The 14,447-nt window shown below is 51.8% G+C and overlaps 4 protein-coding genes across 4 annotated transcripts; 1 reads left to right on the top strand and 3 right to left on the bottom strand.

Annotated features, from left to right (window-relative positions):
• Nucleotides 1-37: 37 nt before the first annotated feature.
• On the bottom strand, nt 38-1,450 carry BDV17DRAFT_291650 (putative cyclin-like protein (Clg1); the record flags this gene model as incomplete). Its single annotated transcript, XM_073762176.1, has 1 exon — nt 38-1,450. One exon carries the CDS (start codon nt 1,448-1,450, stop codon nt 38-40), a length of 1,413 nt encoding a protein of 470 aa, XP_073615267.1.
• Nucleotides 1,451-5,153: 3,703 nt separating this feature from the next.
• BDV17DRAFT_264250 (forkhead domain protein) lies at nt 5,154-9,179 on the bottom strand. Its single transcript, XM_073757995.1, has one exon. The coding sequence runs from the start codon at nt 9,015-9,017 to the stop codon at nt 5,661-5,663; it is 3,357 nt and encodes a 1,118-aa protein (XP_073615268.1). The 5' UTR covers nt 9,018-9,179; the 3' UTR covers nt 5,154-5,660.
• A 704-nt stretch (nt 9,180-9,883) lies between these two features.
• Nucleotides 9,884-11,093, top strand: BDV17DRAFT_96589 (uncharacterized protein). The gene is made up of 2 exons (XM_073765412.1): nt 9,884-10,433; nt 10,566-11,093. Exons 1-2 carry the CDS (start codon nt 9,929-9,931, stop codon nt 10,850-10,852), a joined length of 792 nt encoding a protein of 263 aa, XP_073615269.1. The 5' UTR covers nt 9,884-9,928; the 3' UTR covers nt 10,853-11,093.
• A 33-nt stretch (nt 11,094-11,126) lies between these two features.
• BDV17DRAFT_96608 (cyclic nucleotide-binding domain-containing protein) lies at nt 11,127-13,288 on the bottom strand. The gene is made up of 3 exons (XM_073765413.1): nt 13,266-13,288; nt 13,156-13,209; nt 11,127-12,689 (listed from the first exon to the last, which is right to left on the bottom strand). Exon 3 carries the CDS (start codon nt 12,577-12,579, stop codon nt 11,335-11,337), a length of 1,245 nt encoding a protein of 414 aa, XP_073615270.1. The 5' UTR covers nt 12,580-12,689; nt 13,156-13,209; nt 13,266-13,288; the 3' UTR covers nt 11,127-11,334.
• Nucleotides 13,289-14,447: the final 1,159 nt, after the last annotated feature.

A 14,447-nucleotide genomic window follows, 5' to 3' on the forward strand; every position in this document is an offset into this window, starting at 1 on the left:
CTAGACAGGACAGCAGAGAAACGTATGCAGCGTAATATTATGCGGCAAGGATTGGTTGCATCGAGCCGAGGTTGGCGCACATGTAGTGTTCCATGTGTTTAGCGCAGTATGGACAACCACACGATGCACCATGACCGGTTGTCCAGCCACCATGGGTCTGGGGAAACGGGAACCCATAGGATGGGGTGTGGTGGTAGGATGGCGGCTGCGACCGAGGCGGCAGCATATACTGTTGCTGAGGAGGAATCCAGGTACTCGAATATGGCGGTGGCGGATTCGAGTACGCCCACGGACCCACGGAGTAGTAGTCTGGAGTTGTCGGGCCACTATGAGGAGCAGAGGGAGGTGAATACTCCGAAGCTGCTGGGTTGAGCCATGAATTCTCGTATTGGGTGCTTCGCTGGTACTGTGGGGGAATTGGGCCTTCGGGAGATAGAAGGGGCTTCGAGATACGGTTGCTTCGGGTGATGTTGGTATCGATCGGTGCAAGCGAGTGTCGAGGCTCGTGGGTTCTGATGGAGGACTTTGTACGCCACTTGTCCCATTGGGAAAGCCACGAAGCAAATCCATCCTGCTGGTCATAGATGCGATCGTGGATCTTCCACTCAAAGGCGAAGAGCCACTCAAGCTCCATGGAGTTCAACTCACTCACGGGGATATTGCTAACCTCAGCCCAGGACTTGTTCTGGAAGGTGTTGTCGTCCAAGAACTTGCTTCCAAGAAGCAAACCAACAGTGAGCATGCGGTAGACCTGACCGCTGCCGCTGGTATACACCTTTGCGGACGAAAGCATACGCATGCGACAGGACAGGTAGTAGAGACCCAGAAGGATGGTGGAGCTCGGTAGACGAGTCGACGACAAAATCTGGAAGACGTATTTCCGAAACTGGGGCGGGACAGACGATCCTGGGTAGACGCTTCGCGCGAAGTCAATATCTGCAAGGTTGATCTTGGTGATGTACAAATCATACATTCCCCGGGCCATCTCAGCCACGAAGTCAGACATCTGATCCATCTCATAGTCTAGATAGGCGGCAACGCCTCCAGTGGCCTTTTCCTCCTTTCGGGGCTGCTCGGGTTGGACGATCGGGTCTTGTCGGCGGTACTGGGGAGGAACGGCGTGGTCCATTGGGGGCAGTTGGACGTTGCGGATCGGGGGCAAAACGTTCGCGGCGGGGACGGGGCCAAACAGGGGCTGGCTTAGTGCGGTCATGTCTCTCCCAGTACGCATTGGGTAGGTGGGCTGCTGGGAATTCATCGGGGGCTTGTAGCAAGACGATTGCTGGGTGTATTGTTCAATAAATTCACAGCCGTTCTGAGAGTAACGGGGAGGGAAAGCGGCCGAGTGACCGAGAATGTAGAAAGGCGGTTCGTTCTCCATCCTGCCGGCACCCGTGATGTGAGGAGTAAGAGGGAAGGCCGGAAGGCCAGTGTTGTAGAAAGACGGCATGGCGAAGAGAAGGGGAGAGAAAACCAGTTCAGGGACGGGGCGGTAGACGGTTCAATGCTGGAAGAACAAAATCCTCGGTCAGCAAGCTGAACTAGACAGGCAATTCTGAAGAAGTAGGGACAAAAAGATACGAACCGTCTACGCGTCCGCCACACCCTGATCCTGGGGGAGGAAGAGCGTTGCTCAAAGAGCCGCGGCTCTGTTTTTGGTGCAGTTGATGTCTCTTAGTTCCAAAACATGAGGGGACAAAACCAGCACGTTATCGGAAACACAAGCGGAAAGGAAACACAAAGGGAGTGAAATGAGCGGTCGCAACTGGCGTTTTCCGGGGTTGTTCCTTCTCTGCGGCGAGCCAACCTGGTGAGGCGTGATACTTTCTGCCGGTAAAGGTTGGGGGTCAGGCGGGGGTCCGGCGAAGAAAGCGGACACGGGCGAACTTTTCGAACAGGAGGCCAGAGCTGATCTTGATTTGCGAGAGCAATTGCAAGATAGACAGAGAGGATCGTGGACGCGGTTTGGGGGGGGGGGGGGGGGAGTCGGGTGAGAAAAAGTTGAGTTCCTACAAGGGGAAAACAAGATGATCTCGAGTTAAATTGGCGGCCGGCAGTCCACAGTGACAACGACACTTAGTGAAAAGCTCGTTGCAAGTAAAAGTCGAAAAGAAGCAAGAGCAAAGCGAACAAAAAGGGCGAAAGGTAGAGAGACTTTCACAGGAGAAGAGAGGATGGAGAGAAGAGGAGCGGGATGGGGAAGGAGGAAGGGAAGGAGAGGGAAGAGAGGGAAGCGAGTCGTTGTAATGGATGGAGTGAGTGAGTGGTGGACTGGCCAGGGTGGAGGCTGACCAGCGGTAAACTGGTAACTGGTAAGTTCTTGGTAAGTCGGTGGTAACAGCTGTATGGAACTCAGTGTCATCCGCAGGCTAGCAAATTTTATTTTTATCGCCGGTGGCCGGCGAAGGGAGGATTTCGTAATGTCAACCGCCAGTCATACTGTATTTTACAGACTAACTGAAGAGTCAAACTGTTCGTCAGGGAATATCGTCTACGACAGTCAATATTGTTTAATTAATCCTATACTCCCTTTTCTTATGGTAATAAAAGACTACGGACTAGAAAGGCGACCTTCTGGAACTTCTTCAACCTGCTGAGTACTAGTGCGAAAATCTTCAACGGCCAGAACACAGACAACCGTGGTTACAATGGAGCCTGTCTAGAACTGGAACAGCACAGCAGGCAGGCCCCATCGCCCATCTGCCCATCATCGAGCCCAGCAACCGCGCACGAGGGACAGAAAAATTCCCAGAGTCCGCGTCTCCGTCGCCCAGAGTGATTGAATAATGCCGTGACTAATATTAGGGGGTCGTCCTGGCTTGGATTAGTCACTGTCGTCAAGTCCCGAGTCGGTCACGGTCAGTAGATAGTGTCTTGTCTCCAGCACCCCTGAAGGCTGGCTCCGGCTCCCTCAGACAGGCTAGACAGCGCTAGACAGGCGCCAGAAAAATTAAAAAATAAATGTCCCCTGATCATTTTTGATGATGAGCATCACAGCCTGAATCCTGATGGATAATTTTTACAAGTCAAGCGGCGTATGAAACCCAGGGGCAATAACATACAAGAATAGAACAGGCACCTGAATGAATGAACCAAATAAAGGCCTGGCAAAAAGGAGGCACAACAGCCCCAACACGAAAGAGAGGTCTCAAGTCTTGAGTCTGCTGTCCTGGCCCTGATCGATGACCAGGCAATTATAATGCACCCAATAAGAGGGCGAAGAAGTTGAACAGACCGGCAGAAGGGGACGCTGGGACGCTGGAACACGACTGGAACGCTGGAACGCTGGAACGGGCAGTGAGTGGGACGTGCACCGAACAGCCGTGCGAGTCCGCAGCCTGCCGCTATCCCAGTTCAGGTCATGATACGTCAGGGCATTATTAATAATCTGGACATTGAGGCGCTGATCTCGAAGACGCCTGAAGAGTCTGTTGGAAGGTCAGGTCAAGACCGTCAAGGGCTGTTAAGGCAGAGAGCGTTGAGTGGCGATTAATGGCGAAGCCAATAATACTGCCTATCTTAAGGCCTAACGATCCAAGCCTGCTGGTGGTTATAACGAAGATCAAGGCGAAGCAGCAGTCATGACACCATGAACATGGATTCGAAACTGGCCTGAGTCTGCAGAGCCATGCGGTGGTCATGGTGGCGAACAGCCTCATCAGGTCCAGTCCAGTCCAGCATAGCCGACTGGGACGGAGAACAGGCTTCGAGTTAAGATGTCACAGTTGCTCGAGACGGACGTCAGGGTCTCAGGCATCAGCTTGCTCCAATTATCCATCTGACTTACAGATGCAGGTTGCTGCAGCGAATCACACTCCTGTCATCCCCAGGTTGTCTGTGGACGGCAGATGATGACCTGGCTTAACTCCAGGAGTAACTCCAAAGCAGAGTACAAGGCCAGTTGCCTCGCAGCCAACAGGTATCACAATCTTGCAGAATGTCTTCGTGTTCTCTCCGAATAGAAGACTAGTTCGTCAAGCGGGGACAGCGAACAAAGAAGAGGGGAACATGGCTGCCCGATGCATCTCGCTGGATGGAGTATAGATGCGATTCTGTATTCTTGTCACTGACAGTCTCAGACTCTCAGTGCAGTCTCACTACTTGGTCTGTCGACCCTCATTCATGATCTCATCCAGTGACGGTTGGATGCTTGCCATTAAAGCCCAATCAATAAAGCTACAAGTTCCGGTCTGTTCTTCCAGTCGCAAGTGGTATATTCAGCACCTGCTGCCGACTCGAAAATGCCGCTCCCATTGCATTCCCAGCCCCTCCCCCAATTCGCTCCCCCACCCAGGCACCTGCACCTGCATCCGACTGTTCCCTTCGCATCCAGGTTTGAGCGTCCAGTTATCGGGGTGTGAGGAGAACAAAAAATAATTCCGGCTCTCGGGTCGTCCTGGTCGTCTGATTGATTGATTGATTCATTCATTCATTCTCTCGCTAAACTAGGGTACAGTCGCCGGCTAACCCCATGGGGTTGTCTTCTTCGAGGTGTCTTTGAAGTCACGTGTAGGCCGCCCTTCTGCCATCCGGGCATCATTTCATGGCTCATAGGACGGACTAGGTATATCGATTGTACAGGGCTCAAACAGGGGTGTATCCTGGAATATGGCTAAATTCTCTGTAACTTCGTATAAATACCGTTGCACCCATTGTGCTGCTTTTGTCTCAGATACATATTCCTCGGGCGTCCGAGGGCTCACCGGAATAATCACTCCGTCTCCTCGACAACACCAATTCAGTAAAGAGAAGAACGAGGTTGAAACCTGAGCAAGAACGGCTCCGGTGACGAACAATCACATAGATAAACCAGCCTTTGATGTCCAGATGGGTTCTAGTAGTTCCTCGGTCTTCCATCGCTCCTTCCTCATCAGTAGCCAATCTGAATCTACTACGGTTCTGTAGACTGAGGCAGCGAGAAGCCTTCCACGAGATATGAACAGTACCAGTCCATTGCTTAGGAGCCAGAATAAGCCTAGAGATGTCATCATGCGTTTTACTGGTCTAAGTCGCACATGAGATCATACCGACTACCTTTCTACTAGCTATCAATCGCCATTAATCTTACAAACACCTCGGAAAGACCGAGGGTAATGTTGAGGACGAGCCTACCCCAAAGAACAAACCCATTATTGACGCGAGATTTATTATTTCGAATGAATAATGCAATGTATTTTGTCTATACAACAAACTCCAACCCATTTTCCGTACCTAATCCTTCCTTTTCCGAAAAGTCACCGCGAGGAACCAACCCATCATTCCGAAGGACGGACGGTATACCTATCCTCTCGCGGGCCATGACTACATGACTACATGAATCGGATTCATATAACAAACAGCGTGGATATCATAAGAGGCAACGTCGATGCAATCGCGAAGACGTGGGTAAAATAGGAAAGAAAGGAAAGCAAAAGTCGGGATGGGGAGAGATGATCATGAGCGGCCACTGGAGGCCAGATCAGGTCAGGTAGTCTCTCTCTCCCTCGGGCTCTCAACACCATCCAAGTAGGTAGAAAAGTCAAGTCTCCCAAATATTAGATTCGTAAACGTAAGGTCGTAATCGTAGTTCAAGTCCCTGCTGTAGTGGCAAGTCACCATCGTTAGACTGGTACATCCTGCTCTGCACGCAAGCAATGAAAAAGGAGTAAACCCTAATTGTTCTACTCCCCCCTCAACCCCTTGATCATATTCTTTAGAGCGTCAAGAAGGACGGTCTCATCTGGAGGTTCACCGCCGGGGAACGAACTCTCTGTTGCGTGACCCAGTGCCCGAGCTCGTGCACTCTTGAGAACACCCTTGATGTAGTCTTTATCTTCGTAGTCTTCCAGTAGGACGGCCTCAAAGTCATCAATTGCTTTGTTTGCGCGTTCATTGAAGGATGCCTCGTCCGAAGACGTGTCCATCGGCATTGGGCCATTGCTCTGGCCTCCCATGTTGTAGGGTTGCTGCTGCTGTTGCTGCGGTTGCTGGCCGTGCTGATGCTGATGCTGAGGCGGAGGCTGGTGTTGCGGTGGAGGACCTGGATTTGGAGAGTAGTTTTGGGGCTGGTTATTGTTCGGTGGGTAAGACTGGGTGTTCGAGGGCGGATACGGAGATGAGTGTTGCGGTGGAGGTGGCGGCTGCATGTGTTGTGGTTGAGGTTGAGGTGGCTGTGCTTGCTGTGACTGTTGATACTGGAGGAGTTGCGGAGGAGGATCGGAAGCGTAAGGTGAGGTGTAGGTGGTTGGTGTTGTCTGTGCGAACACAGCAGGGAGATTGTTTCTGATCGGGCTGGGTATCGGAAAGGGCGAGGAGGCTGCAGGTGGTGCCGGGGGAGGATACGGAGTCGAGTGCTGTGGCGGGGCGGGAGGAGTGGGAGCAGGTGTGGAGGTCTGCAGAGGGAATGAATTTGAAGACATAGAGGAAAATTGGAAGGGAGGGTTGGCCATTCCAGGCTGGCTGTTGGGTTGATTGGGGTATGGGGCTGTCGGTGGGGGCATGTACTGAGGAGTAGCAGATGGGGGCGCAGATTGAGGAGGCGGAGGAGGAGGTGGAGGTGGTGGTGGTGAGGGACGCCGCTTTTTCTCCTTCTCAACAGATGCCCCAGGTCGTAATTGCCATGACCATCCTTTACCGTCCCTCTCGGCATGCATGAAGAGATGGCCATTGCCGTTAAGATTGTGTCGTACACTGGACGTCCAGCCCTCCGTTTCGCACTTGAAGCGAAAGTAGGGGTATTTGAGCTTGAGCGCCCGGTATATCTGCTTCAGCGTCATGGGCGTGGTTGCCTCCGTGAGAGCATCGAAGATGAGAACCGCATAGTTGTACGGCGGCTTAGCCAGATCCTCAGGCGTGTACGCAGACTCTGGAGGATAATTGGGTGACGGCGAACGAGAAGGCTTGCGTTTCTTGACAGGTGGTGGCTTGACGTATTCTTGGGGCTGATGCTCCATGGGGAATTGTCCAGGCTCTGTCGATGGGAGAGGAAAGTCCATCGAGGTACCGTCCTTCTTTCTCTTTGTGTATTTTCGTTTCTCTGGCTTTGCACTTGGCGACTCGCCCTCTGCAGATTCCTTGGGCACGGAGCCCCCAGGCGTAGCCAATGTCTTTCCTGCTTTGGGTTTGCTCTGTGGAGGAGGTGTAACGCCCCCGTTTGCCTCGCGTCTGGCGGCCAGCTTTTGTTCCCGAGCCAACTCGGCTCGCTCTCGTTTGGACATGATCCCATCTTTGGGAGGTCGTCCAGGACCGCGACGACGGGCTGGCTGCTGACCATCTACTTCAATAGATTGCGCTGCTCGGGCAGGGTCTTCAACCTTTGTCTTCAGAACAATCTTTGTCGATTTCGAGTCGTCCTTTTTCTCGGCATCCTCTTCATTCTCGACTGCAGCCAGAGCTTCAGCGTTCTCCTGCGCTTCAGGTGGATATTGTTCCTCTTCAATATCTGCACCGGTCTCGCCGATCGGCACGTCCGGAAGCAAGAATCGAATGCGGACTCCTCCAATCTGAATATAGTCACCGCTATGCAGCGGTCTGATTTGGCTTGGGGAAAGCCAGTCTGCACCGATGAAAGCACCGTTTCTTCCCAGAACCTCCATTTCGAACAGGTTCTTGTCAAAGTTATAAGCGATCTTGACGTGTTTTCGCGATATCCCTCGATGTCCGGCAACGCTGCCGTCTGTTGTAGCTGGGGGATGAATTGGAATTGTCGGGCAAGAGTCTGGCGAAGGAAGAAGGGCTAGCGCATCGACTGGCTTCGCGTCCCCGTTGCCCTCTTGTAACGATTGCATAGCAAGCGCATTGTAATCTGTGGTAGCTTGGAGCTGGGCGGGAGTTGCATGTAAAAGATTTCCAGTGTCGCCATGTGAAGAATGTGACGATCGTCGACTGATATGTGACTGCATGTGCTGAGGGACATCGGGATCGAAGCCCATGATTCCACCACGATCGCTGACAACGCTGCCCATGACCCCACTGCCTTCATGTTTTACTCTGATAGGTGTATGCGAAGCGTTTCCACCACTCGAACTTTTCGCGCGAGAAGGTCTCATGACCTGTCGGGCCTGGAATTCGCGCTGATGGGCCGCTCGGGCTGCTCGTACATCTCGCCCTAGGATGAAAGAATAAGTATTGCAGTAGAAATGACCGTCGTCGAATTCGAGTTTGGCGAAAGCTTGAATCCGCGGCTCAGATCCAGCAACTGAGCCGTTGCCATCATGCATTCCCTCCGTGTATCCCAGAGCCGACAAATCGGCGTTGTGAGGAAAATAAGCCGCATTCATCAAATCATTTTGCGAAAAGCCCTCCATTGGTGTTTCCGGGGCAGTCGTAAAATCTATCGGAGGGAAAAGTTCCGGACGATCGAGGCTCGGTTTCGCAAAGAGCAAGGGGTCGGTTAAGCCTTCCATAGGGTCAGCATTTCTAGTCAAAGCATTGTCATTCCGCTCGGCAGTCGTAAATGGTAGCCCGGATTGTTGATGTGTCAAGTCGTCCGTTTGATGTAAAGCCTCCGATTGACTTCGATCTCCATTGATCGGCTCCGCCGCCGAGGGCGGAACGTCCTCTCCTAGCTGTGTCTCCCAGTCTCTGTTTGACGCGTCCTCAAACTGATGCTTGACATCGATATCCTGCACATTACCTATCCCCGAGCCCTCCATCATCTGATTCGAGTCTGAATTCGTCCCTTGTTGTCCGCCAAGGAGCTGGGCCAACAAAGCGCTGGCGGCGGACTGACGGCGGAGATCGGTCCCGGGTTCCTGCCCATTCGAAAAAGCATGGGAAGCCTGTTCTTCAGATTCGGACTTGATCGCCATCATGTTGGATAGGGAGGGCAGGCCATTGGAAGAGTGGTCGTGGTCGTCGGGGGCAGAATCGTGCAGATTGGGGATTGCGGAGCTGGGCGGGGAATGGGACCGGATATGGTCGTTCTCTGTTGGCGAGTGCTGGGACCGGGTATAGTCGTATAGAGACGACATGCCCGGACCAGCCTCTGAAGGATGATGGCCCACCGCTGGCGCTGTCATGGTCTGCGACGACGACATGACCGGGGAAGGGCGGCTGGGATCAGGATTGCTGGTTGGCCTGTGAAAGAAGTTCTCGAGCGGACGGCTCCCATCCAGTCGAAGGGGAGGAGAATGAAGAGGGCGGTGAAGGAGAAAATCAGACTGGGTCGCCCTGGACAGGTGCTCGCCCAAATGATGTTCCGCCGCTGGGAATTTTCTGCCGTATTTACGTACAAAATTACGGTATCCAACTCCACTCTCTCCATTTTGTAGGCCCATCGAGAATCAACATAGCAACATCGAAGTTCAACACTAGAGACATTCGGCACCCGTATTTTTAGCTAATAATTCCGTGATTAGGAAAAGATTGTTAGTCATTTTATTCATTTATATAAAAAATTTATATAAAAACAAAATTAAATAAAAAAACAGACAGGAAATGTCATACGCCTATTGATCTTCCTTGTTGTTCAGCAGGCTGAGTCATGTTTTAGTCAGCCACATCGGTTCTTCTAACTAACCGTTACGGCTTCGAGCTAGCTCGGATCTACAACTACTTCGTGACACATCAGTGAACCGCTTCCTACAGTGGTAGTGTCTCTTGATCTTGATCTCAGAATATCCTTAAGACCCCCGGGACCTTAAGAAGGACTCCTCTGGCCTTATCTGACACATACGCCTTCGCGTTTGGGGCTCCGCCACATTGATTTAGTAAAATTCTTAATATATAAAATATCCCTTAAACATTATAATCTAATATTTACATTCCTAGGATTTTATATTGCTTATAATTATAAAATCCTTGCTTATAAATAACTTTTATCTTCCATAAGTTAGTTTAACTATATTAGGCAACGCGGCCAGGCTAAAAATCCCGGGTACTAAATATCCCTAGTACTTTCACGCCTCAAGCCTCGGAGTCTCTTTGAAAGAAGAACGCAATTACAACGATGCCGAAACCGAAACCCTCAAAGAAAGAGATCTCCCGTCAACCGCCAACACAACAGCAACCCTCCCAAAGCCAAAGCAAACCCCCCAACTGGCCCCCTCTCCGCCCCATAATCCCCTCCTCCGACTTGCATCTCGACCCGCTCCTCCCAGACCAGATCTACCTAATCCGCAACTTCCTCCCTACCTCGCTCTGCAAGACCTACATCTCGTTTCTCGCATCATTACCGTTAACCACAACATCCGAGAAACCGAAAAAGGGCGATGCCGTGCGCGTCAATGATAGGTTTCAGATCCAGGATGCGGCGTTTGCGGAGAATCTTTGGCGGGGGACAGCGCTGAGGGAGCTTGTTACTAACCCCGCTGGTGAAGAGGAAGAAGCAGAGGGGGGAGAAGAAGGAAGCGTACAAAGGTCCATGAAGGAGATATGGGGCGGGGAGCCGCTCGGTCTGAATGCGAAGATTCGTGTTTATCGGTATTCGCCGGGGCAGTTTTTCGCGCAACATTGTGAGTTCCATCTTTCTCCCTACCCCTTTCCTACCTCTATATCTATTTAGGTACCATAAAAGTCGGAGGCGGCAAAAGCGAGAAAAAGATACCGTAGCCTAGCTAAAGAGCCATCTAACGTTCCCACCGTAGACGACGACTCCAACACCCTCTCCTTTCTCTCGCCCTCGCAACCCCCCAAACCAGCCCGTACAACATGGACACTATTAATCTACCTGTCATCCTGCACCGGCGGCGAAACAGTGTTTTACCCCGAGGCTACGCGGGCGAACCGGAACCCAGAGCCAACAGCTGTGGCTCCGGAGATGGGGATGGCGCTGCTGCATCGACACGGGGATCGGTGTATGCTGCACGAGGGGAAGGAGGTTACGGGGGGTGAGAAGTGGGTGCTGAGGAGTGATTTGGTGGTTGCACGGTGATGTGCTATTTACTATTAAGTCTGGACGGATTACGTTTGGTGCTGAGCGATGAAGGGACGATCTCATGCTACATGTAATACCAAAGACTATTAGAGAGACAGGGACGCTGTCTAGATAGTGGCTGCGCTTGCCGCAGTCGGGAGGTGGCGTCCAGGACTAACAAGAAGCCCGGTTAGTAAAGGACATAAATGCACGATTATCTCTGCCTACAAAAAAGCTTTGGGGAGATATGAGAACAAAAACAAGAACGGAGAATGGAGATATCTGTGCTTGAACATTTGAAAGGCAAATGATGTTCTGAAACTGATGACAACTACAGAACCAAGTATTCGCCGGGGAAATGGATTGGGAGTTTTCTAACCTCTTTCGCATGAAAATGCACTCCCTTACTGGCCAAACCCATTGAGATATAAACAAGCGCAAGAATAAGACACTCAAACCAAATAATAATCGTTTTGAAAACAAGCATTGCCTGAATACTTTTAAGGCCGTCCATGCGCTGTAGGTGGTCTCTCTTCGTATTCCGTCCTTCTCATGATGTTTTCCACCGGGCCCAATAAGCGCTTGAATCCATCTCGGCCCAGCCTGGCAACCTTGACTTCGGTTCGGGCGCGAACACTGGCTGCTCGAGGCTTGTCATCCAGCAGCGCAAGCTCACCAAAGTAGTCTCCTCTCTTGTATGACTTCATAGGCCTATCCACGCCAGCCATGAAGGCGTCAGCCTCGCCGGATTCGAGGAGATAGAAAGCATCTCCCGGTTCGCCTTCGGTGATGATAAGCGACTCAGGCGAGTACTTGATGGTGTCGAGCGCGTCAGCGATCTTCGCACGCTCATAAGGCTTGAGGCTGGACAGGAGCGGAACTTCTTCCAAGAAAGCCTCGTACATGCGTCGGCGCTGGAATGCCGAGTCCATGAGGATGCGCCGGAAGGTGATACGATCAAGAGCCCACAGAGTGCTTTTGGAGTCTGTCGATACGATGGTTGCAGCTCGAGGTGCGTTGTACATCAGTGCTAGCTCTCCAAACGAGCCACCGGGTCCGATTGTGCTGACTTTGCTGCCCATTCCGTCTGGGCCAGGCTGCACAGAGCCGGAAGGGTTGATATAAACGTCGAAGTGACCATCCTCAACAATGTAGAAGAAGTCGCCAGCATCGCCTTGGGAAATCACCTTGATATCCTTTGCTGGTATGGGCTTCTCAACCAAAGCGTTTAGGACTGTCTGGGATTGCTCGTCATCCAGGTGGGAAAAGAGGAAGTTGTTGCTGACGGCTGTCTTCAGTCGGGCGACCTGTTCTTCCGACTTTGCGTGATGCGGCGGGGTCCAGCTGTCTGAGCCCGCAGAGGTAGGATTCAGCGATTCAGCAGACACAGATGTTCGACGGCCCAAGGCGTAGTTATTGGGGAACCCATGGTCAGGGCCGCCAGTTGGGCGGAAGTCATCGGGAGATTCTTCGTGACCTTCCTGTCCTCCTTGAAAACCACCCCCGAAAGGGTCTCTTCCAAAGCGAATTCCCTCGCCTGATTCTCCAGTACGGCCGCTCTCGAGAGGGTTGTTCCCGCCGGAGGCGTCGTTGGCGGCGTTTCTGCTGGATCGAAAGGTTGCGTCGGTTGGTGACGTCACCTCATACTCCTCGTCTTCTGCGATTTTGTGAAACGCTGAGGTTTTATCGTCCTTGGTGGACAGCTTGAGGAAAGGGTTGGAACCGGGGAATGGGTTATTCGACATGGTGTTTGTGTGTTGAACTGTTCGGCCTGGTTAAAGCGGGGGAGCTAGGGAGTCGCGACGGTGTGAGGGGAGCGGCGAGACGAAGAAAACTGATGTACGTTAGAGGCGGGCTGCATAGATTAACAATGAGTGGAAAAATTGAATAATGAGCCCATACGATGATGCTGCATGCGACGAAAACTGAGGCAGCATGTGGGAGGGAGAAGTGAGAGAAGTTATGTATGCACGAGAGCGGCGGGATCGAAGAGGATCAGCGCAGAGAGTGGGAGGGGAGGGGCGCGGCGGGTAGAGAAACCGACAGAGTTAAGAACTCAAGACAAAGCTTTGGGAAGGAGGCTGGAACAAGTGTCTCTGGCAGTGCTGGGTGGGTATGGCACCGGGCTGAAGGCGAATTAAAGAGGCTCGAGACACATCAGACCCGAGTTTGAAGCTCTTGGATGGAGCTCTGGCCCAAAGAAAGCGAAGGGGCGTTCCCATTCAAAGGCGCCCGGCCGGTCATGTCCAGAAGCCACCCAAAAGAAGGGTAAAAAAAGAAAGAAAACGGTGCGCTGCATCAAAGAAAATCTTTTGACTTACTCTGCTCGTTGCTTTGCCTTATTGCTTTTTCCTCTTTTCGTGGCCGATTCTTTTCTAGAAGATGTCAACGAGGGGAAACGCAGGGTAGGTATCGACAATGCGAAACTAACAAGCTGGAGGGGCAGCACTTCTGATCCCTGTCTGCCTAGGTATACTAATAGAGCTGTTGCCTTTTGCTCACAAGTCGCGTGAAGGATTCCCCTACAGGAACGGAGCAGCCGAATGATTTCCCCTGTTTCGAGCTGGCTTGGATACGAGATGGGCTCAGATTCTGGCCCAAGAAATGAAACAAGGGGAGTGGAACAGGTCTGAAAGACAAATTATTCCAGTTGATCTAGGAATTTGCAAAAAGTAAAGGGAAGGCTAAGAATAAGTATGAAAGACGAAGAGGGGGTGAGGACCGAAAAGGCGGGGGAGCATCGGGAAGCTTTCTGCAGCTGCTATCTCAAGAACCTCAAACGTCGGAGTATACCCTGCGATCAATATATACGCTCCATAGCCTCTGGCCATGGATCCATTACGGTGGCTCATTCTGGCAAATCATGACTTTATATGTTGCCCCAACTAACAATTGTAGTGTTCCTTCTTGCTGATTTTCATCCTCTGATCCTCGGGAGGTGTGCAGATCGACGTCACTGGTGCTCTCCCCGCTCGCAGCTCACTAGTGCTCAATAGCTGGTGAGGAAGGTCGATAGTCGAGCGAAAGGAGGGGAACGGCACTATTGCCAGCAAATTATCATCGGTAGAAATGAACGAACACTTGGTCAGTGAGCAATACTACTGGAATATAACGAACGCAAAAGTTGAGCCCAAGTTTGCATGGCGGATGTGTGGAAGCTTCGATGCTTCCAGACGTTTTCTAGAAGCTTAAGATGACTGTCAGACTGTCTCGGCCCAGAGTTGCGCCACGAAAATCTAATTATCTCGCATATTACCACATGATATTACTGTGAATCAGGGGCCAGCTCACATAGTGCAGCTGGAACGTCAGGTTACCACTGTCTTGCGCTCATCTCCAAATGAGGAACCTGCGTGACCATCACTGACGTCTTACATCCAATCCATGATGTAAATAACCTCCACTTCTCAATTTTGGATTAGCGATCACGGGAACTGATAAGCCCCAACCATGGATGGCCGTCAGTCCGGCGTAACCTTAGCAGTTCGAAGCTCAAGAGCACCTGGCAAACTGCAAGCACGGACCGCTCTGTATACTCCCGAGATAAGATCACTTTCTACAACGCACACTCTGCATATCATAGCGCACATGCCTGCCTGGCAAAAGTATTATT

Source organism: Aspergillus undulatus (assembly GCF_047715775.1).
Source record: "Aspergillus undulatus strain CBS 261.88 unplaced genomic scaffold BDV17scaffold_26, whole genome shotgun sequence".
Taxonomy (NCBI): domain Eukaryota; kingdom Fungi; phylum Ascomycota; class Eurotiomycetes; order Eurotiales; family Aspergillaceae; genus Aspergillus; species Aspergillus undulatus.